The following is a 19,698-nucleotide window of genomic DNA, read 5'->3' as shown; positions in this document are numbered from 1 at the left end:
CACTTTCACAACGGTCATTTTGGTAGAAAAATAGATTTAGTTTCTAAAAATGGATCCTATTACCATTAATATAGAGTGGTCTAAATCTCTGTGTATTAATTATTGAGTCAACAAATCTCGTAGAAAAATGAAAATATTTACTTGCCTTGTTGAGGTTGTAAAATTTTAGATTCAAATGGCAAGAACAAACTATAGATTATAAGCTTTGAGAGTGAATATAATATCCCAAACACATAACACAAAACAGAAAGAGAGATCTTTTATGATGAAAAACTAAGGGAACAAAAGAAACTTCAACAATCTGGAAAAATAAAACTAAATCTTGCTAAAAAGTGAACTCAATAAAAACTACATTCTCTCGATCAAACCCTCTAAGCCATGGCCAAACCAATCACGACTGCGGTCAAGAACCAACCGCTTCCAACCTTCAATCCAGCCGCAGCGTTATGAGCGGCACCTGGAGCTGGAGCTGGAGATGGAGTTTGAGCCGTATCAGGAGAAACCTGAGGAGCGCCACCACCACCGGATTTGCGTTCAGCCAAAACAACAAGGGTAATCTTTTCGCCTTTAGCGCAGTTACCAGGAGCACCACTAATGAAGAAATAAGGGCCAGATTTGTCAAGCTCAACCTTAGTGTCTCCATCATTATATTGCTTCAAGGGATTTGCTGTGTTACAAGTCTCGTAATCTTCTTTTGTCACTTGTAGTACCGAATCTACTTTCATGTCGTACTTCCACACTATTCCACATGCACAGCAAAAATATATCAAATATTCGACCATGCATATATATAGTTTTTATGAACATATGATCACAATAGAATCAAAGCAAATATATCAGAAATGAAGAGATAGCTAGGGTACCGATGAAGTCGCCGACTTTGAAACGATTGTTCTCGGCCCAGTGATTGAGAGTGTTGTTGGGAGAATCAGGAACCTTCCACGATCCCACAGATCCACCGACCAGAATCACCCTAGGATTGGAGGCACCATGGCTCACTTTCGTAACTAAGAGGAAGACAAGGGTCAAAACTGGAACTATGATTCCCATTTTTTGGACTTTTTCTTTCTACAAACAACTCTTGGCTTTTGTTTTGTTTTTGGTTTGAGTTTTGTCTCTCGTTTGTTTTTGTTTTCTCTATATGTGAAGAAAATATGAGATGGTGAGTGGTGTTTATATAGTCATTGTGGTTTGGAGTTAAATCTTTTGTTTTGGGGGTTCGGAGTTAGGTTTGGGCTAATCCGAACCGAGTATTAAAAGTGTAATCTCTCTCTGATTTGCTAAATAAATGTCCGTTTTTGTTCACTTTTACAAAACTATATGTTTCAGTTTAAAATAAAAACAAAATCTTTGGTTTGATTTTTAATAATTGCTGAGTTGTCTACGTTAAATATAGATTTGATTTCTAAAATACTTAATTGTTTAAATCTAAATGAAATTTTCAAATTTATTATTAATTGTTTTAAAATAAACTAACTTTTGATATGTGTTTAATTAACTGATAAATTATCACACATATTTCTGCTATGATTTTCTTAAATATTGAAAAAATATTTCGAATAGTAGTTCTGAAATCAAATAAACGTAAAGTATTCAGTTTGGGAAAAACATTGAAACTTAAGAATATAATTTCCCAATTTACAAATAGGAAAAGTTGAATACCAGATATTTAGGAAACACTTGAATATATACTTTTCTCGTTGTCCTTATCAATTTGTTTTCATGGTTAAATACATACATTATTTTGTTCCTTTTTATTCAATCAAGGATTTTTTAGTAAAACAATATTATTTTTACTGTTTAATGTTATTACAGTACTCAACTATGTTTAAAATCACAAAAAAAAAATAACTATTGGACCACTATGAGTTGATCGTAATTTTTGTTTTGATCTGAAGAGGAAAAAAACAAGTAGTTCATAATATTCAAGATACTAATAATTCTTTCTAAATTTTTCCATTTTTTTCTTTTATATCTTATAAAATAAAAGACTGATCAGTTTTTGAATCGAAATGACTTTCTATAAATTTGAAAATGGTCCGATAGTTGAAAAACACGTAATTTTAAAAATGTAACGTAACGGACTATCAATTATGTAATCTTTGACCTTGTACAATTTTCTACGACAACGGTACTTTTTTTTTTACGTTAGTCATGAAAATCCCCGGTACCGAACCGTTGTGGTCGGGAACAAAACATTTTAATGGCTATTAGTGGCTATTAATGGTCATTCTCATACTATTATTTCAATTGGTTCGTAACAGATCTATGATAATTAAGATGGCTAGATTTACCACTAAATAACGTTTCATATGAATTATTATGTTTTTTGTTTGTCTCTGAACGTACTAGTTAGTACTTAGTAGTTACAGATTACGTTTTTTGCTGAAAACAGTAAATCTTATTTTTATTCTCAGTTCTTTATTTTCAAACAAAAAAAAAAGACGTCTTCTTTCAGTTTCAGACAAGAGATTATTCTTTCATTTTTATCATCAGACGAAATTATAGTAGTATATCATAAATTAATGAGCTTACTTTGGTTATATAAGTTGAAAACTTAGGTTATAATTATTTAATTTTTTAATTTATGCTAACTTCAATCTTCATTTGGTTATAATTTTTAAAAAAAAAACAAAAAATGCCACGATTTCACATGATTATTAGTCTTTTAATTCAAAACAAAAGTTGCATCAAAAGTTGCGTCATGGGATGGTATTTTTGAGACTCCAGTCTTTTGAGTTTTAAAGAAAACACAACACTTCCAAAGAGAAATCGTCTTCAAATCAAAAACCAAAAACAACAGCATTGATTGTTGATAGTAGATGGTAATGATGATAGTGATGATGATGATGATGATGATGATGATGAACAGGAGATCACTTGAGAAGTGTCTTCACTATGGCTTTGACATTAAGCTTCTTCAGGTCAGTGTAAGACTGGCCACAACCCACGAACATAACCGGTGATCCCGATATGTAAACCATAGATAACGCTGCTCCAACCTGCAAACCGATCCCAAACACTCTCGTTTACATTCATTTATATGATCAAACCAACACTAAATCCAACTATCATTTTTTTTTACTGTACCTTGTCGTCAATGGTATCAAACTTTGTCAGTAAGATTCCATCGATCAGTCTTGGGTTCCCAGAAGTCGAGAGATCCGAAAGTTTCTGAATTTCAGAAAAAGCAACGTCAATAAGGCTCAACTGAACACCTAAGGAGAGTCTAATGCGGGTAAAAATACGAACCTGATTAAACTTTGAGAGCTGGTCTACTGCATCGTTTCCAACAAGAGCTTCCCCAACAAACAAGACCAAGTCTGGCTGATTAAGGTTGATGAGCTTTGAGAGTGCTCTCATCAAAGGTTCATTATCCTGCATCCGACCAGCTGTGTCAACAAGAACAACATCGGATCCATTTCGAGTTGCTTCTTGTATGGCTTCTTTAGCAACTACAGCTGGATCCTTTTCATACCCTTTTTCAAATATCGGTATCTGTTGACAAAATCCCACCACCCCATTAAAAACCAGTATTAACAACACCACCATTTTAAAGCACACGATTATGTAAACATTAAAACACATTACCTGTAACCTACGAGCATGAGTCCGTAACTGCTCAACAGCTCCAGAACGGAATGTGTCACAAGCAGCCATCATTACACTGACCTTATGCTGCTGAAGCCAATACGCCACTTTGGCCAGATTGGTGGATTTCCCAACTCCATTGACTCCAACAAACACAACCACATAAGGTTTCCTCTGTTCTTTGGCAGCATGAACATCTCTCAATATGTCAATGGAGCGTCTCGGAGTCAATATACGAACCAGAGCGTCCTCCATCGCTGCCTGAAATCATATGTTTCACCAAAATTAAGCTATCTTCAAATTGCAGAGTGAAATGTTAGCTAGATTCAGTTAAGAGCTACAGGGACAAAGCACAAAACCTGAACGGTTGAAGAGATCCTGGTGAACGATGACAACTTCTTTCCTTCAAGACTAGCTTCCACTGATTCACAAAGCTTCTCAGCAATCTCTTCAGCCTGCGAATGAAACGCCCAACCTCAAGTAAGACATATAATAAATTCCAAACATAAGACATGATGCACTGTGTAGACAGACACATACCACATTCTTGGTCATGAGCCGTTCCTTCAGAGCTTTCAATGCCGGTCCAAGGTCTGTCCTTTCAAGATTCGCTTTCCCAGTAATACTACACAAAATCGCAGGATAAGTTAATAAGTTTTAGGTTATATATACATTAGCAACATTCAACAAGAAAAATGCTAACCTCTGGAAAACAGAAGAAAACCATCCCTTTTTCTTAGCCTCAGCAGGCTTCTCATCACTTCCTGGTTCGTCATCATCTTCACTTTCACTATCACTGCTGAAAACCTCTTCCTTGTCCATCATACTTTCTCCTTGGTCAGCAGCCACAATATCTACATGATCATTGTTCCCATTTTCAGCGATGGAATCCGTGAAGTCCAATTTCGATTGTTTGGGAGCCGCATCATCCCAAACCCTATTTTTCTTTGTCGCCTTTTTGGCTGGCTCCGCAGCAGCAACCTTGGAACTCTTATTACCTATACTGTCAGTTTTCCTTACACCTCCTCTACCTCTTACTCCTTTACTTCTTAGTTTCTGAAGTTTACTTAAATCAACAGCGACATTAGAGCTCGTGTTTTCTTTCCCGTTAGCAAGATCAGTCTCCTGAGAATCATCTTCCATTTGATGATTCCCATTAGAATGACCATTAGTCAAGGTACTAACTTTGGCCTTATTACCATCACCATCATCTTTCTTCGAGCCACCTTCACTAACCCTTTTGTTTCCTCCTTCAAGACCAGGTTTTGAGACCTGCCCTTGCTTCTTAACACTGCTCACAGGCTTTCCCACTTGCTTAGTCTTCCTCAATTCCTCAGCACGAGCTTCAGCTTCAATCCTAAGCTGCCTAAAAGTCTCATCGAAATCATCATAAGCCATCCGTTTAGGATCATAGATCTCAGAGAAGCTTTGCTTGACCATAGAAAGCAAATCATCAACATAAAGCAAGTGGAGAATCCGCTGATAAACAGCGACAAAGACAAGTCCAAGATCATTGTGAAACGTCCACTTGAGAGTGTAGGCAGCACCAGGAGCATCGTAGTTAAACGAAACAGCACCAGATCGTTCCTCAAGGAGACAAGACCGGATCAAAGTGTCGATGGGTGATCCTTTCAAAGCATTACCAATCTCTTTGCATGTCCAAAGGATTAATCCTCCTCGGGTAAAGATTAATAGCTGTTCTAACATCTTCGATCTCCAAGTTCGTTACCCTGAATTAAAAAAAAAAATACTTCATCTTTCAAATCAAATCACATAGATAAACCTTGAAATTGAATGAATTGAATCAAATCAACACGTAAATCATCCAATTTCTAAAGCTGCCTAAATCCATAAGCATAAATTGCAGATTTCGTTGAAGAAGCTATCAAATTTAACGGATCAGGAAACGCAAACAACGAATCCTAGAGAGAAAGCGATCAGAATTGCCAATTGAAGATCATGAGAATGTTCACATAATCGTTTTGAATCCGAAGGAAACAAAACAGAACACGGATCTCGAGTTTCAATCCGAGAATTCAATATCCGACAACAACAGCAAGGAGAAGAGATTGAGAATAATATAGAATCGTAGTGTTCGAGGAGAGGATTCAAACCTTGGTTCCTGTCGTTTCTCTAGATTACAATTGCCCTCAAACGGAAATAAAATAAAAATTTATAAACGACGAGAGAAAGAGAAAAAAAAGAATTGTGAAAATTATGATGATCAATTGATTCCTTGGTATATATATAGCGTTTAGAATAAATTCTTTTTTTTTTTTTTCAGGGTGAGGAGAATTTTATTTTGGTCAAAAGTCCGTAGAAATTATCTTATTTGGGATTTCTTTCCTTTTCGGCAATTCATTTAAAAAAAAAAAAAAACAAATTTGAAATTAGCTAAATTTTGTGAAATTAAGTTTGGTTCGTGGAAGGAAGCTGGTGGGAGAGACGAGTCATGGAGACATGGACGGTGGATAATGAATTTTGGATGTCCCATTGACTAACGACACGCACAAGATATTCCAATGCGGCAACTTTCTAAACGCTGCGTTTTAATGTTAGCTCTTGCCTTCACCAAAAAAAATAAGCTTCAGCTACTTAATTAGCTATATTAGGATAGAATTTCAATTTCATTACATACAAATGATATTTCGAATCACTTTCTTATGTGGTTTATATGGTTTGCGATAGTGTTAAGTTTATTAAATCATGTTGGTGACGAGAGAAAGGAGAAACTCGTGTATGAATAAATAATGTGGATTCGTATAGCTTCTGAACATTTCTCCATTTATTGTTCACTTTAAAAAGCCCATGGGCTTTACAAAGGCTTGATTCGACTATTGTAGTTTATATGTCCAACTTATATAGATTTCTCCATTTTTTTTATCGTTATCTTTTTTTTTTTTAATTATTTTGATACTATTTACTTCTTTTTCTGTTTAATTATTTTTTACCATTTATTCATTTAATATCACCATTTAGTTACTATTACGTTTTTACTGTTTCCTGGCACGAGTTGGATCCATTATTACTACGAGAATGCAACAACTTAGCATGGAAGATTGGGTCCATCCACATAGCACAAGTTGCAATGATTTTGGATAATCTACACTCACTCCATAACCTGTGAACGACGCCTATTACCTGGTTTCGTTAAATCTTATAATCCACCGTGGTTTAGTAATTAAATTAAATATATCAATGCTTTCCAAACGTGAATTTGCTTCAAATCCCCAAAAATAGATCGTGCATGTTGCATGAAATTCAACCATATTAATGAATGATCGCAATTCCTTCGGATCTGCCGATCATTACGCTTAACACTTTTTATTGTTTTGACTTCGATGGTTAAAGGTCTAATTGTTAGGAATACAATTAGGGTCGCAATCCCCATTGTTTCATAGAGACACTTGTGGTGTGACTTATAGCATAATCAAACTCATCTATAACTTTAAATGCATATGAAAGATTTTATAAGTTATCGTTTCCGAGTTTTTGATTTTTGAACATCGTTAAAGAGAGAATCCTACAACAACTTGATTGTGTTTATTTGTTATATACACACATACATAGTTTTGTATAATTTATCTGGAAATTTTTAATTTTACCTGCACTAACTTCAAAATTTCACTTTTTAAAAGCATTTGTAAAACCAATACAATGACAATCTGAAGTCATATCATCAGCTGAATGCAAACTTCCATAATAAGAAGAAGAAAAATGGTGAAGAAAATTACAAGTATTTTCATTCTTCTGAGAAATATATTTACATATATCCGACATGGTCTACCTGCTTTTTGGGCACCAATTTGGACCTATCATTTTTGACGACACAGCGCAATTGAAAGCCTTTGCAATGGTAACTGTTAGTAATAGTCTCTTGGTAACATTACATAACAGATGGAGAACTATTTAAGTTTATAACTTTTATATACTGGTTATCAGAAGATTTGATTATTGAATGAATAAAGAAGTTTAATTGGTCTGGTGGAGAAGTGATGCTTAACAACCTGTGTTGACCACAACTCGGATTATGAATATTGAATAAAACTCTCAAAATATGACAAAGCTATGAAGCTTCGTTTGACCAATACATATGGTTTTTATAATGTAATCGTCCAAAGAAAATCTTTATATATTTTCAGCTCAATAACCACTAAAACACCAAATAGAAACATGGTGAGGAACAAATTTTGATATGATGTATACAGAATAGTATATGCAAATTTAGGTGTCCTACATCTTACGTCTCCATTTAAAATTGTCAATTGTGTTGTAGTACATTGCAAATTTTAAGTAAATTTGATATTTTTAAATTTTGAAAAAAAAATTAATGTTATTTTTTTGTCTATCTAAAATATTACTCCCTCCGTTTCATAAAGAGTGTCTTTTTAAAGTTTTATTTTTGTTTCACAAAAAGTGTCGTTTTAGGTTTTCAATGCAAAATTTAATGATTTTTTATGTTTAATGACTATTAGTATTCTGCATATTGTTTTACTATTGGGCGGATTATGTTTAGGTATATAGTTAGTGATGTTTTTGTTTAGAAAAAACAAAAAATTTAATGTTTTCCTAATCTGTGTGCAAAACTCTAAAATGACACTCTTTGTGAAACAGAGGGAGTACTATAGTAGTCGAACTATATTTTTAAGAAAAAAACATATATGTTGTCAGCTGAATAACCACTCACTAAAGTTCCTCATGAAAACATGCGGTATGAAACAAATATATATGTGATATATACAAAATAATATAGTCAAATTTTCGGTTTGTTTGTTTCTTTGGTTATCTTTCTATATTTTTCCTTTTATTTTATTTTGTTTATACTTCTTTGGACTAAATAAATGCAATTTATTTGTTTTTTTCTTTTGTTGGTTTATCACGAACAAACGTGCTACAGAGTTTTTTGACTTTAATGTCACCTAGTTGATCACCAATCAGCATTTATGGTTATATTATGTCTTTATTAAATATAATCAAGACAGTCAAATGATTTCCAAAAAATTACCCTAAAAGTTAATGGTGAGAGAAATGTGTGACTATAATTTAGGAATGATTATTTATCATCAGTTACGCCTAATTACCATGTAGTAAATATTAAAGAATATGCATGTTTTTTTTTAGAATAACATGCATATTAGAGGATGGGAGAATAAGATAAAATAATCATTGTGCAATATTGCAATTATGGTGCCTACCAAAAAAAAAAAATTGCAATTATCCTAAATTATATATTCTTCTGATTCAAGATCCAAATTTGCCTTCAAATATTAGCAAAGTAGGATCTATTCTGTGCATAAACACAAAAAAAAAAAAACGTAATTGACATATGCATAAATACATTATATCAAATTTTACAGCATATTTTAAAATCTGAACAATAGTTGTAGAGTATACAGTGTGGTTAATGCGGACTATGCATAAAACATACAGTTCCACATGCCAAGTTGTTAAATAATTTTTATTTTATCAATAGCTGGTTAACTGATTCAAATTACATACAAGAACAAATTTTCTTTTTCTTATGTGTTTTTGGCGCGACACAATTCTATGTGGGAGAAGCAACACCACACGGCTAATAAATATAAGCCCAACCATTTACATATAGTATTTTCATCAAAACTAGTATATGTGAATGTTGTAAACAAGCCTCGTGAATAGTCCCTATATTGGCTATATAGATACAAACTCGTGAATAGTACACCTATAAATACTCAACATATATATGCCAATAAATACATTAACATAGAGAGAGAATGAGAAAGGTCCACTCACAGCTGGCCAACCTGCACATTGTGTAGTAACTCAGCAAAACACACATTAAATAAGAACCTCCAAAACCCCATCCATCAATCTATACTTCTCTTTACATTCACACACACATATATATACATACATAAATACAAATATACATCTCCATATACTACATGACCTAACACACACAAGAAACCACATTGAAGAAAAAAGTGTAGAGAGTGTGTGAGAGGACACGAAATGGCAAGAATCCATCTCATTTTCCTTCTTTTTGTAGCTCTTTTATCGACAACATTTCCATCATCATCATCATCTTCAAGAGAGCAAGAGAAGGACAGAATCAAAACACTTCCAGGGCAACCAAAAGTGGCATTCTCACAATACTCAGGCTATGTCAATGTTAACGAATCTCATGGTCGTGCTCTCTTTTATTGGCTTACTGAGTCATCTTCTCCTTCTCCCCAAACCAAGCCCCTTCTTCTTTGGCTCAATGGAGGTCAGTATTCTCCACTCCAGATTACTTTTTACATATACGGTTAACTCTTGCATATACTTAAGTGCTATATAGGTTTCTTGTGTTTATAATTCTTAAGAAAGTACATATATTCTAAGAACTATATGTCTAGTTTATTTCCGGCTATGAGGTATAGTTAATTTAAATATAAATTGCGCACACACCAAAACTACACCAAGTTAGACTAAACTAAAAAATGCGTAGATTAACCACTTTCTAAAGATGTAAAATGAAAACCAAAACCAAACCGCGGACTCATATGTTGATGGATTAAGATAATTAAAAACTATGGTTATGTATCAAATAGTAGTATTACATAAGTACAGTCCCTTTTCTTTTGGAGTCGGAGACAATTAATTAAAGAGTCAAGAAGAGATAAACCAAACAAAAACTTAGTCCCTAAACAATGTCACAAGACAAACTATGAGACTAAACCAACAAATACATCTATTAGCAATTACTAATTTGACCAATCACTAATGTAAGTAATAATCGTTATTTTGGATAAAAACAAATCAATGTCCAACCAAAATAGCATATCAACAACCCCATCTGCCTCTCATTAATGGAACATGCACTCCTTTTTTTTTTATCTCTTTTTTTTTTTTCTTTTAATCTCTTACGTCTTTATTTAATTGCCTTTCTGTTCAAGAGCATTAAGATTACTATATAAGTCCTCCACGAGCTTCGGATTTCGTACTCTGTGCAATCTACTACTCCTACCCACTTCTAGTACTCGAGCGCATTGTAGTAAAAGCTCTTATCTCCCACTAAAATACACTTAAACTTGGAGTAGTATATTTCTCTATCTCATCATGCAGGCCATTCGTGATACGCCTGATTCATGTCACGAAAACGCTTATTATCTTGGACCTAAGCATTCTTTTTTTTTTTTTCGTCGAGACCTAAGCATTCATGGCGCCTATAAATAGCATACAATTATAGCCATATGAATTAAATGTAACAGTCTTAATTTGAAGCCCACATGGGACATCACAAAGCCCTAGAATTTTGTTTTTAAGAACAATAGCCGTAATGCAATTACAAGTAAAAAAAGCATGATCAGCCTGATCAAGTTTAGACCTTTTTTCTGGAGGTTAAAATGATAAAGGTTTTAGTTTCTTCTATGAAATCATTATATACTGAGAGATCTCTTGTCACTCCCTGGCGTCAACTTGTTGTTTTATGAAATCATTATATACTTAGATGCCTTTGTTCTTCTGTCTCTTCATTAGCTTATGTAAGAAAAGAAAGCATGACAAAAAGGTGACATTACCTTTTTGCTGCCTTTAATAATTATATCCAAAAATACGTACATACACATTACCCAAAAGCAAACTGCTTTTTCCATTTATTCTTTAATTTGATTTTTCTTTCAAATTTGTAATAAAGTTGACCTTGTTATTGAAAAAAAAAAAAAAATGGCCGTTCCTTTCAAATTGTTTTTGTGGGAGTAGACTAGATAAATGTGTTGAAGACGCATGCGTATTCATGGAAGTAACATTGCTCATACACACACGCCCATGCGTGAATTTTTCACTTTTTTTGGGTTATATACTTTTATTTATTTTCACATAACAGAGATTTTTTAACAAAAAAAAATATATAGATTTTTTCTGGTCCAGAAATATATGCTGTCATCAAATATTCTTTTATATTTTGGCCTCTAGTCATTTTAATTTATTTAATATAATCATTCCTTGGGAGAAAATCGGAGCATGCACGAAAGATGCCATAATTTGGGTCACATTCATCTTGAACCAAAAACACGAAAAAGTTAATTTCACGAAATCATGTTTTGGATAAATTTGATCAAGAAAATTGTAATAAAGATTTTGAAATAGAGAATTTTCTATATCATCATCTGGCCACATGTTATAACATATGATTGGCTATTCATTTGTAATTTAAGTAAATAATGGCATTGATGAAATTATTTTATACACTTAAAAAAAATCTACAGGACCGGGCTGCTCGTCGATTGCTTATGGAGCTTCAGAGGAAATTGGACCGTTTCGTATCAACAAAACCGGTTCCAATCTCTATCTCAACAAGTTCTCTTGGAACAAAGGTAACTACAAGTTTAATTACAATCAAGTTCACTTTATTCTATGTTTCATGTAACGAATTATTTTGAGGCTTCAAATATGTAGTGTATTTACATTTCCGGCATTCTGAGATCGAATTAATTGTAATGAATGTAACAATAACAGACGCAAACCTTTTGTTTCTTGAATCACCGGCGGGAGTTGGATATTCCTACACGAACACAAGTTCCGATCTTAAGGATTCCGGAGATGCACAAACAGGTTCAATTCATTATCTTAATTAATGTTTTATAAATTAGTTATAAACCGGCATGATTAGTTTCTGTTCTTATGTTTTTGTTGAGAAGATTGATTTATGTTTTGTGATCATATTCCTCCTAATCACAGCTCAAGACAACTTGATATTTCTTATCAAATGGTTATCGAAATTTCCTCAATACAAATACAGAGACTTCTATATCGCTGGTGAAAGCTACGCCGGTACGTTATTTTTTGACCAAATGGTTCGGTTTAATGGTTCATCAACTACCTAATTGATAAATTATTTTAATGTAACATTATTCTTTTGACAGGGCATTATGTTCCTCAGCTTGCCAAAAAGATCCATGACTACAACAAAGCTTTCTCTAAACCCATCATTAATCTCAAAGGATTCATGGTAAAAACAAAAAGGGTCTATTTAGCTCAGATCAAAACTATATGTTCAATTCGTGATTAACGAAAGATTACCATTCTTGCTGCTAAAGGTGGGAAACGCAGTGACGGACAATCAGTACGACAGTATAGGTACAGTAACTTACTGGTGGACTCACGCAATCGTCTCCGACAAAACCTACAAGTCCATCCTCAAACACTGCAATTTCACGGTGGAGAGAGTTTCAGACGATTGCGACACCGCGGTTAACTATGCTATGAACCACGAGTTCGGTGACATTGATCAGTATAGCATTTACACCCCGACGTGCGTGGCTGCACATCAGAAGAAGAACAATACCGGTTTCTTTGTACGAATGAAGAACACACTCTTGCGTAGACGGTTAGTGTCTGGCTATGATCCTTGTACGGAGAGTTATGCAGAGAAGTATTTTAACCGTCAGGATGTTCAGAGAGCTATGCACGCTAATGTTACTGGAATTCGCTATAAATGGACAGCTTGCAGGTAAAGAGTCGCTTCACCACCTAATGATGACTATGTAATTATACTTTGCATAAAATGATCCTGAAAGAAATGGTTTCTTGTTTGGGTTGGTGCAGTGATGCTCTGATCAAGAACTGGAAAGATTCCGACAAGACGATGTTGCCCATATACAAGGAACTTGCAGCGTCTGGTTTGAGGATCTGGATTTTTAGGTAAACTATGGTTTAATGTAACTCGGGATACTGTCGCATCCTAACTATAAACATAGGCGGATCCCATGAAACCTGCTTTTAACCGTGGATCAACATATATACCATATTGACTAAATGAGGGTCTAGCTTAGTATGGCCAATTAATCTTTAGGCCTAGTTGTAATAAACCTAAAAAAAACTCAAGACTCACTACTTTGGGCATTGGCTACTTAACCAAACTGTGGTTTCTACTCAGCGGTGATACAGACTCGGTGGTTCCAGTGACCGCGACACGGTTTTCCCTCAGCCATCTCAATCTCCCGGTGAAAACTCGTTGGTATCCTTGGTACTCTGATAACCAGGTACAATATACATACACATACTGCATATATATACGTACAGGGATATGTATTATATAAAAGGTATTGATGTTTACCGGTGGTGACAGGTGGGAGGATGGACAGAGGTTTACAAGGGACTGACCTTTGCAACGGTAAGAGGGGCAGGCCACGAGGTGCCTTTATTTGAACCAAAGCGTGCTCTCATTCTTTTCAGATCATTCTTGGCCGGAAAAGAGCTCCCAAGATCTTATTAGCTACTTTAATAACCTAAACATAGAGTAAGAGAAAATGTCCCCCGAAGCACAATTTGGCTACCAGATTAGGAACCTATTCCGAGTAAACTCGGAATTCTTCTACCTTTTTTCTTTCTGTTAAAAGCTCGATTCATTTCCACAATTTGGAAAACAACAAAAAAATTTGAGAGCATTTGAGTAATTGTTGATAATCAAAGAAGTTCAAAGGTTTAAATATCTCTCTCTGATTCACTAGAACAGAGCTCTATTTCTCTCTGCCTGATCGATATACAAAAAACACTGGACTTCTCATACCTGTAAGTTGAGTGAAATAACAAAAAAAAAGATTAGGTTTTGTTACTTTAATCCATCAAGGCCCGGTGGCATCCCTAAGCTCTGCGCAAGATCACTCATTCTTTCTTTCATAGCCTGTGAAATCCAAAAGTTTCCATAGTCAAGAGATAGAAAAAAAAACAATAAAAATTTTCTCCTAAAGTATGGTATGTGATGTCTTTACCAGTACACTTTTAGCATGAGCTTCCTTGTATGCTTCTGTGACCAGTAGTGAAAGTTTCTGCCAAAAGGAAATCAAGAAACATAAGAAGCTGAAGGATATAGCTTTGATCATTCCTATGTAGAAGTAAGTGCAACAGAAAGTTAAATGAAGGTTACTCACTTCGGAGCCTAATTCCATTGCTGCATCAGTGATATCAGTGCGAATTGGTTGCTGGTTACCTGATAATGTAACCTGATACACAAGTTCAAAGCTTTTGGTCACTTAACTCATAAGAGATGGAAAAACAAACTAAAAATAGCATCACTGTGTAATAATCCACAGAAGTAATGAATCAGACAGCACATGTCTCACATCCATGATCCAGAGTCTGTAATACCTTGACAAGCTCGCCTTCACAATAACCATCAAATTCAGCACTGAAAAAAAAGGGAATCAAAACAGGCATGAATGAAACTCATAGAAGATAGACGAAACTTAAAGAATATAGTAATGCAAATGGTTTGGCTATTGGTGTGGGGACATACACAGCAAGCTCCTTCTGCACTCTAACAGCCTCTACTTGAACAACCATTTGAGCTTTCTTCACAGTCTCATACAAATTCTGCATGTTACCAAGTATACCTGCCTAAGCCATAGAAGAAAGCAATAAGAAAAACAGGACAAAGCTATAGAATTGTGTTGTTAAAGACTATTGAACATGAACCCTAAAAACATGTACCTTTGATTGTCCATCCTCTTTATTGTCCTTTTTTCCGCCTCCGAATAATCCATTAACACGAAGAGATCGACTTTGATTATTTCCAGAATTCTTTCGATTTAACCATACCACGTTCTGTCTACTGATTCGTTGCGCCGCATTCCCTGAAATTTCAACCCCGGAAAATAAAACATCAGAGACGAAGATGATCAAACACTACACGAATCTAGGATAGTATAATTGAGACAAGCTTGCATGGTAAGCAGACTTGTTCTTCTCCAAATTTAAATTCACAACACAAACTCAATCACATACCTGGAAATAACCAGATATAATAAGAGAGAGTTGCCCAGAGATTTTTAGAAACTAACCATTGGAGAAAGGAGAAAGCAAAGGCTTGAAGAAATCAGTAGTCGTAGCCGTCGAAGCCATTCTTCTCCTCTGACTGTGAGAGAAGAAAACGGAGACGAGAGCAGAGTAGTCTCGAATTCGGCAAGATCGAAAAGAACGAGATATTTTTTCTAACCAATAAGATAGTGCCACGTGGATATCATAATTGGGTTTACTGGGCTTTGATTGATGCTTATGCTTATATGAGAAAAACCCGAAGAAGAGAAAAGAAGAGATTATTATCATTTATCACAGGATGAGGATTTGGACATATATATTTGACCAAAAAATAATAATCTTAAATTATAAATATAAAATACATATACATACACACCAGACAAATCATCTCTCTTTTCAATCTCCATAGTTTCTTCTTCTCCTGTTTCACTGTTTGTCTCAACCCAATTCTTATTTTTTGATCTCCCTCCCTCTCTAGATCCCAATATCTTTTTACAATCTCTCTCTAAATAAATTTCACATAACATATCCAACAATATTAACTCTTTTACCTCTTCAATAACCCAGATGTGCTTTTTTAATTCAAATTCTCTACCAATTATCAAACCTACCTTACAAAGACATGAACCCAATCATCAACAAACACAATAAAGGAAGAACCTTTTTTTTTTTTTTTGGTTAAGTGGTCAGCATTTCAATGCCCTTCTGCAACTTCCAAAAGGGCACACAGAGAAATAAAAGTAAAAAGAAAGAAAGATAAAAGTTTTGATTTTTTCTCATTTCCTTTCTTTTCCATCTTTGATCACACTACTCCTAGTTTTCTGCTACTTGTCTGGTGTGGTCTCATAGACTTCTCACACACAAAAAAAAAAAGAAAAGGAAAATCCAAATTTTTTTTTTTTTCAATTTCAATTTGTTGTAATGGGCACCCAAAATCAATCAATTATGTGGTTTCTTAAGTCTTTAGTCAGAGAGTTTCATACATGGAATAAGACTCCCACCATTAAACCTAATCCCTTTTGCCTTATCTTCCTTCTTCTTCTTCTTCTTCACACCTCTCTCTCTCTTTCCTCTTTCTCGCTTGCTTGGTGTCTTTTGCATCTGAGATTCCTAAATTCACTGAGCGGATCCGATGAAGGAGACTAATATCGTCTCCTCTGCTTCTTGTGGCGATCCCATGATCAGATTCACCCTTATGCAGCAGGTTCTGGAGTTGGAAAAGGTAATTGATTTTTTCTAGGGTTTTAAGATTGAAATTTCTGGGTTTGTTATTTGTTTCGATTTCCTCTGGATCTGCTGATTTGGGTGATCATGATGTTTTGTCATGACTTTGGGTTTGGAATTGTTCGGTTGGTTCTAAGTGAAGCATAGGGAAGAAGTAAAGTTCTGAAATTTGTTTCCTTATCTCGTGTTCTCAGGAATTAGAAGTAAAGAGAAAGAAATTGGAGATGATTAAACAAAAAAGATTGACCCTCAAGTCAGAAGTTAGGTATAATCTCTGATCTTCTTGTGAATTTACGTGTTTAGTGTATAATTTACATGATTCAAGCTTTTATTTGGCTTGTTTTGTACATTCATTAGCTTATTGAGTGTTTGATGATCAAACGATAAGGTTCTTGAGACGTAGATACGAGCACTTGAAGCAAGACCAAACTCTTGAAACATCTCCAAAGATGTTGAGATTGTCAGAATCTGGGGGTTTAGAGATCCCAAGGAAACCAAGTGGCGAAAACAAGAAGCACCCTGGTGTGAGCGCACCTGTGCCATGTTTTGATTTGAAACAGAAGAATACAATTTGCAATGAGAAGGAAGCATTGGCTAAGAATGCAAGTTGTGACTTGGAAAAGAAGCGAAGAAGGAGCAGAGGAAACGATGTTTTGACAATTCCCGTTTCACTTCCTGACCTTAATGGAGAGGGAAACACTTCTGTCACCGACAAAGTCCCGGGCTTTGACCTAAACCAGATCTCGGTAAAGCCAAACAACTTTTGTTATTTTAGGGTCTTCCTTTTGGTAGAGTCTTGAGATTGATTAGTTTTATTTGTGGGGTTTGCGTTTTGGTTGTAGAGAGAAGAAGAGGAGCCGGAAGTGAATGGTGAACATATGGTCGTGGAATCAATGAAGAATGCAATGCGTGATAACAGAATCAGTGATCTACATGGTGAAAGGAAGTTACCGATTTGCGGAGATGTGGAGAAAGAGTTAAATAGAGCAGTGAAGAGGAAGGTTACATGGCAAGATCCAGTGGCTTTAAGTGTTTAGGGTTTTTAGTATGAAATAGGATTGAGATAATGATTTGTCGTCTCAATTTGCACATATGCTTATACAGGTATATAGATATAAGATTTGATTTGATGACTTAGAAAGTCATTACTTCCATATGTCCCACATAGGATAACATATGAACAACTCTTGTCATAAGTGATTACATTATCCTATTAATCCAATTTGGTAATTAGGGAATCTCATTTGTTGTTGGATGTTATTACTTAAATCTCATCGATTCGACTGGATATCAAACTTGGAAAGGTTACTGATGACCAATAAAGAAAAGAAAAGCCAAGTTTGAAAAGCTCTGTTTTGTATTAAAGTAAAGAACATGCTTGATTATAAGCTGTAGAAGTCTCTACATTTTTGTTTCCATTGACTATATAAGCTGAAAACAACTAAAAGTCTAACATTTGAAGTCTATTTCGTACTCGAACGAAAAAGCGTTCTTCAATCTTATGGAAGTCAACGACGGCGAAAGAAAGGTGGAGATGGGATTGGGACTCTGCCCTGACTGGTCAGAGTTGACTCGGGAATGTCTTCTTGACATCTTCTCACGGCTAAGCCAGGAACAAAGATGGGTCGGACCTATGCTGGTCAGCAAGAACTGGATGAACACATGCTATGACGCGTCACTCAACACCATCTTTGATCTGGAAACTCGGTTTCTGTCGTTCCCCGAGTCGATCAACTGGTGGACTCCCGAGTTTGAGGATAAAGTCGATTCCTTTCTCCGATCTGTTGTTGATCGGAGCGAAGGCGGTCTCACAGAGATTCGGATCAGGCATTGTACCGAACGCTCTCTATCTTACGCGGCCGAGAGGTACGTATCACTGCGTGATATTTCTCTGTACTAGCTTGAGTCCATAGAGGTTAATCGCAGAGTTTTGATAGAATGAATGAAATGTCTGGTATACATGTCATGTCATGTGGTTTCCATTTGCAGGTGCCCTAATCTAGAGGTACTTTGGATTAAGAGCTGCCCAAATGTTACAGATGCATCAATGGAGAAGATAGCTATGAACTGTCCAAATCTTAGAGAACTTGATATAAGCTACTCTTATGGCATAACTCACGAGTCTCTGAAAATGTTGGGGAGGAATTGCCAAAATTTAAAGATTCTGAAACGGAATTTGTTGCCCCGGCTAGGTCCTAACCTACCTACGATTGTCGTGCCATTAGACTATCTGGCTACATTTCCTAGATACGGCAATATAGAGGCTAAGATAATTGGGAGATACATGCCAGAGCTCAAGCACTTGGAGTTTCGATACTCCACTTTGACTGCTAGAGGTCTTGACTCGGTTTGTAAGGGATGTTCGAATCTAGAGTACCTGGACTTATGTGGATGTATATCATTGACCAGAAGTGATATAACCACATATACCTCGAGTTTGAAGAATTTGACGGAGATCATTAAGCCGGATTTCAATCCTCCGATTGCTATTTTACGTGTTCCAAGACCGGGTAATCCAAGAGAGGAATGATTGTTGGACGCACGTTTTGATCAACTTGTTGACCGGTTTTTATGCTCTGCTTCCTCTACTACATAATTACTTTGTTTTTACTGTATCTACTAGTATCTAATATCTATGTTTGAATTCTCAAAACAGTGTGAAACCCTTTTTCTTTGTGACTTTGTCTTGTCACTAAAACTTTTGTACGTGTGAATTCCATTAAAATACCATTAATACACATATCGAGTAAAATGGTTTACGTATATGTTTCCCTTTTATAGCTTGCTTGTCATCTAAGCAACACAAGCATCGGACTAATGAAAGTCTTATTGGTACGACAATGTTTTAACCCAGTCCGGTCCCGGATATGATTGAAGACAGGCCTTTATAGGTCCACTTAGTCACGTGATCCATTAACCATACATAACATACGGTAGGGGCGAGTCAGAGTAATAATATCCAACAATGATGATATGAAATATCTAAAGAGTGGGGGCAAGGTAAGGTAATTTTACGAGATGTCGGCATGTAACCTGAAGCCGTGCGATTTAAATACTGAACAATGAACGGTGCAGATCTCGTAGTTGACTTGGTAGCGCCAAAAA

At 35.4% G+C, this 19,698-nt stretch overlaps 6 protein-coding genes across 7 annotated transcripts; 3 read left to right on the top strand and 3 right to left on the bottom strand.

The window, feature by feature from the left end:
* Positions 1-234: 234 nt before the first annotated feature.
* Positions 235-1,299, bottom strand: LOC9303410 (early nodulin-like protein 3). Its single transcript, XM_002867292.2, has 2 exons — positions 864-1,299; positions 235-739 (listed from the first exon to the last, which is right to left on the bottom strand). The coding sequence occupies exons 1-2, from the start codon at positions 1,048-1,050 to the stop codon at positions 372-374; spliced, it is 555 nt and encodes a 184-aa protein (XP_002867338.1). The 5' UTR covers positions 1,051-1,299; the 3' UTR covers positions 235-371.
* A 1,338-nt stretch (positions 1,300-2,637) lies between these two features.
* On the bottom strand, positions 2,638-5,948 carry LOC9305441 (signal recognition particle receptor subunit alpha). Of its 2 annotated transcripts, none has more exons than XM_021018255.1 (8): positions 5,706-5,948; positions 4,295-5,321; positions 4,132-4,216; positions 3,951-4,046; positions 3,592-3,852; positions 3,253-3,498; positions 3,091-3,174; positions 2,638-3,002 (listed from the first exon to the last, which is right to left on the bottom strand). In XM_021018255.1, exons 2-8 carry the CDS (start codon positions 5,296-5,298, stop codon positions 2,877-2,879), a joined length of 1,902 nt encoding a protein of 633 aa, XP_020873914.1. In that variant the 5' UTR covers positions 5,299-5,321; positions 5,706-5,948; the 3' UTR covers positions 2,638-2,876. The 2 variants fall into 2 exon arrangements, with proteins under 2 accessions (XP_020873914.1, XP_020873915.1); XM_021018256.1 differs by lacking the exon at positions 5,706-5,948 and adding an exon at positions 5,434-5,673 and having other exon boundaries at positions 2,640-3,002.
* A 3,191-nt stretch (positions 5,949-9,139) lies between these two features.
* LOC9303409 (serine carboxypeptidase 24) lies at positions 9,140-14,044 on the top strand. The gene is made up of 9 exons (XM_002869323.2): positions 9,140-9,838; positions 11,820-11,927; positions 12,070-12,165; positions 12,292-12,384; positions 12,477-12,562; positions 12,651-13,063; positions 13,159-13,254; positions 13,490-13,595; positions 13,682-14,044. The coding sequence occupies exons 1-9, from the start codon at positions 9,583-9,585 to the stop codon at positions 13,826-13,828; spliced, it is 1,401 nt and encodes a 466-aa protein (XP_002869369.1). The 5' UTR covers positions 9,140-9,582; the 3' UTR covers positions 13,829-14,044.
* On the bottom strand, positions 14,010-15,593 carry LOC9305440 (nucleoid-associated protein At4g30620, chloroplastic). The gene is made up of 7 exons (XM_002867290.2): positions 15,393-15,593; positions 15,043-15,185; positions 14,849-14,949; positions 14,701-14,740; positions 14,484-14,555; positions 14,325-14,381; positions 14,010-14,236 (listed from the first exon to the last, which is right to left on the bottom strand). The coding sequence occupies exons 1-7, from the start codon at positions 15,451-15,453 to the stop codon at positions 14,165-14,167; spliced, it is 546 nt and encodes a 181-aa protein (XP_002867336.1). The 5' UTR covers positions 15,454-15,593; the 3' UTR covers positions 14,010-14,164.
* Positions 15,594-15,767: 174 nt separating this feature from the next.
* On the top strand, positions 15,768-17,834 carry LOC9305439. Its single transcript, XM_002869322.2, has 4 exons — positions 15,768-16,591; positions 16,788-16,858; positions 16,982-17,339; positions 17,436-17,834. The coding sequence occupies exons 1-4, from the start codon at positions 16,502-16,504 to the stop codon at positions 17,628-17,630; spliced, it is 714 nt and encodes a 237-aa protein (XP_002869368.1). The 5' UTR covers positions 15,768-16,501; the 3' UTR covers positions 17,631-17,834.
* A 111-nt stretch (positions 17,835-17,945) lies between these two features.
* Positions 17,946-19,641, top strand: LOC9305438 (putative F-box/LRR-repeat protein 19). The gene is made up of 2 exons (XM_002869321.2): positions 17,946-18,459; positions 18,583-19,641. Exons 1-2 carry the CDS (start codon positions 18,095-18,097, stop codon positions 19,121-19,123), a joined length of 906 nt encoding a protein of 301 aa, XP_002869367.1. The 5' UTR covers positions 17,946-18,094; the 3' UTR covers positions 19,124-19,641.
* The last annotated feature ends 57 nt before the right edge of the window (positions 19,642-19,698 follow it).

The sequence above is a fragment of the Arabidopsis lyrata genome (assembly GCF_000004255.2).
Source record: "Arabidopsis lyrata subsp. lyrata unplaced genomic scaffold ARALYscaffold_7, whole genome shotgun sequence".
Classification (NCBI taxonomy): domain Eukaryota; kingdom Viridiplantae; phylum Streptophyta; class Magnoliopsida; order Brassicales; family Brassicaceae; genus Arabidopsis; species Arabidopsis lyrata.
This window is presented reverse-complemented; position numbering and strand designations above follow the sequence as displayed.

What these genes read in the sequence shown, in the direction of transcription:
- LOC9303410 (XM_002867292.2), bottom strand. Translation starts at nt 1,050, where the DNA reads ATGGGAATCATAGTTCCAGTTTTGACCCTTGTCTTCCTCTTAGTTACG. An exon ending in CAAAGTCGGCGACTTCATCG is followed by an intron (nt 740 to 863) that starts GTACCCTAGCTA and finishes CATGTGGAATAG; the next exon opens with TGTGGAAGTACGACATGAAA.
- LOC9305441 (XM_021018255.1), bottom strand. Translation starts at nt 5,298, where the DNA reads ATGTTAGAACAGCTATTAATCTTTACCCGAGGAGGATTAATCCTTTGG. An exon ending in TTTTCTTCTGTTTTCCAGAG is followed by an intron (nt 4,217 to 4,294) that starts GTTAGCATTTTT and finishes GATTTTGTGTAG; the next exon opens with TATTACTGGGAAAGCGAATC. An exon ending in AGCTCTCAAAGTTTAATCAG is followed by an intron (nt 3,175 to 3,252) that starts GTTCGTATTTTT and finishes TCTGAAATTCAG; the next exon opens with AAACTTTCGGATCTCTCGAC.
- LOC9303409 (XM_002869323.2), top strand. Translation starts at nt 9,583, where the DNA reads ATGGCAAGAATCCATCTCATTTTCCTTCTTTTTGTAGCTCTTTTATCG. An exon ending in CAAGTTCTCTTGGAACAAAG is followed by an intron (nt 11,928 to 12,069) that starts GTAACTACAAGT and finishes TAACAATAACAG; the next exon opens with ACGCAAACCTTTTGTTTCTT. An exon ending in CGCTGGTGAAAGCTACGCCG is followed by an intron (nt 12,385 to 12,476) that starts GTACGTTATTTT and finishes TTCTTTTGACAG; the next exon opens with GGCATTATGTTCCTCAGCTT.
- LOC9305440 (XM_002867290.2), bottom strand. Translation starts at nt 15,453, where the DNA reads ATGGCTTCGACGGCTACGACTACTGATTTCTTCAAGCCTTTGCTTTCT. An exon ending in GCTTTCTCCTTTCTCCAATG is followed by an intron (nt 15,186 to 15,392) that starts GTTAGTTTCTAA and finishes TTGAAATTTCAG; the next exon opens with GGAATGCGGCGCAACGAATC. An exon ending in GTGAAGGCGAGCTTGTCAAG is followed by an intron (nt 14,556 to 14,700) that starts GTATTACAGACT and finishes CTTGTGTATCAG; the next exon opens with GTTACATTATCAGGTAACCA.
- LOC9305439 (XM_002869322.2), top strand. Translation starts at nt 16,502, where the DNA reads ATGAAGGAGACTAATATCGTCTCCTCTGCTTCTTGTGGCGATCCCATG. An exon ending in AGGTTCTGGAGTTGGAAAAG is followed by an intron (nt 16,592 to 16,787) that starts GTAATTGATTTT and finishes TCGTGTTCTCAG; the next exon opens with GAATTAGAAGTAAAGAGAAA. An exon ending in ACCCTCAAGTCAGAAGTTAG is followed by an intron (nt 16,859 to 16,981) that starts GTATAATCTCTG and finishes TCAAACGATAAG; the next exon opens with GTTCTTGAGACGTAGATACG.
- LOC9305438 (XM_002869321.2), top strand. Translation starts at nt 18,095, where the DNA reads ATGGAAGTCAACGACGGCGAAAGAAAGGTGGAGATGGGATTGGGACTC. An exon ending in CTATCTTACGCGGCCGAGAG is followed by an intron (nt 18,460 to 18,582) that starts GTACGTATCACT and finishes TTCCATTTGCAG; the next exon opens with GTGCCCTAATCTAGAGGTAC.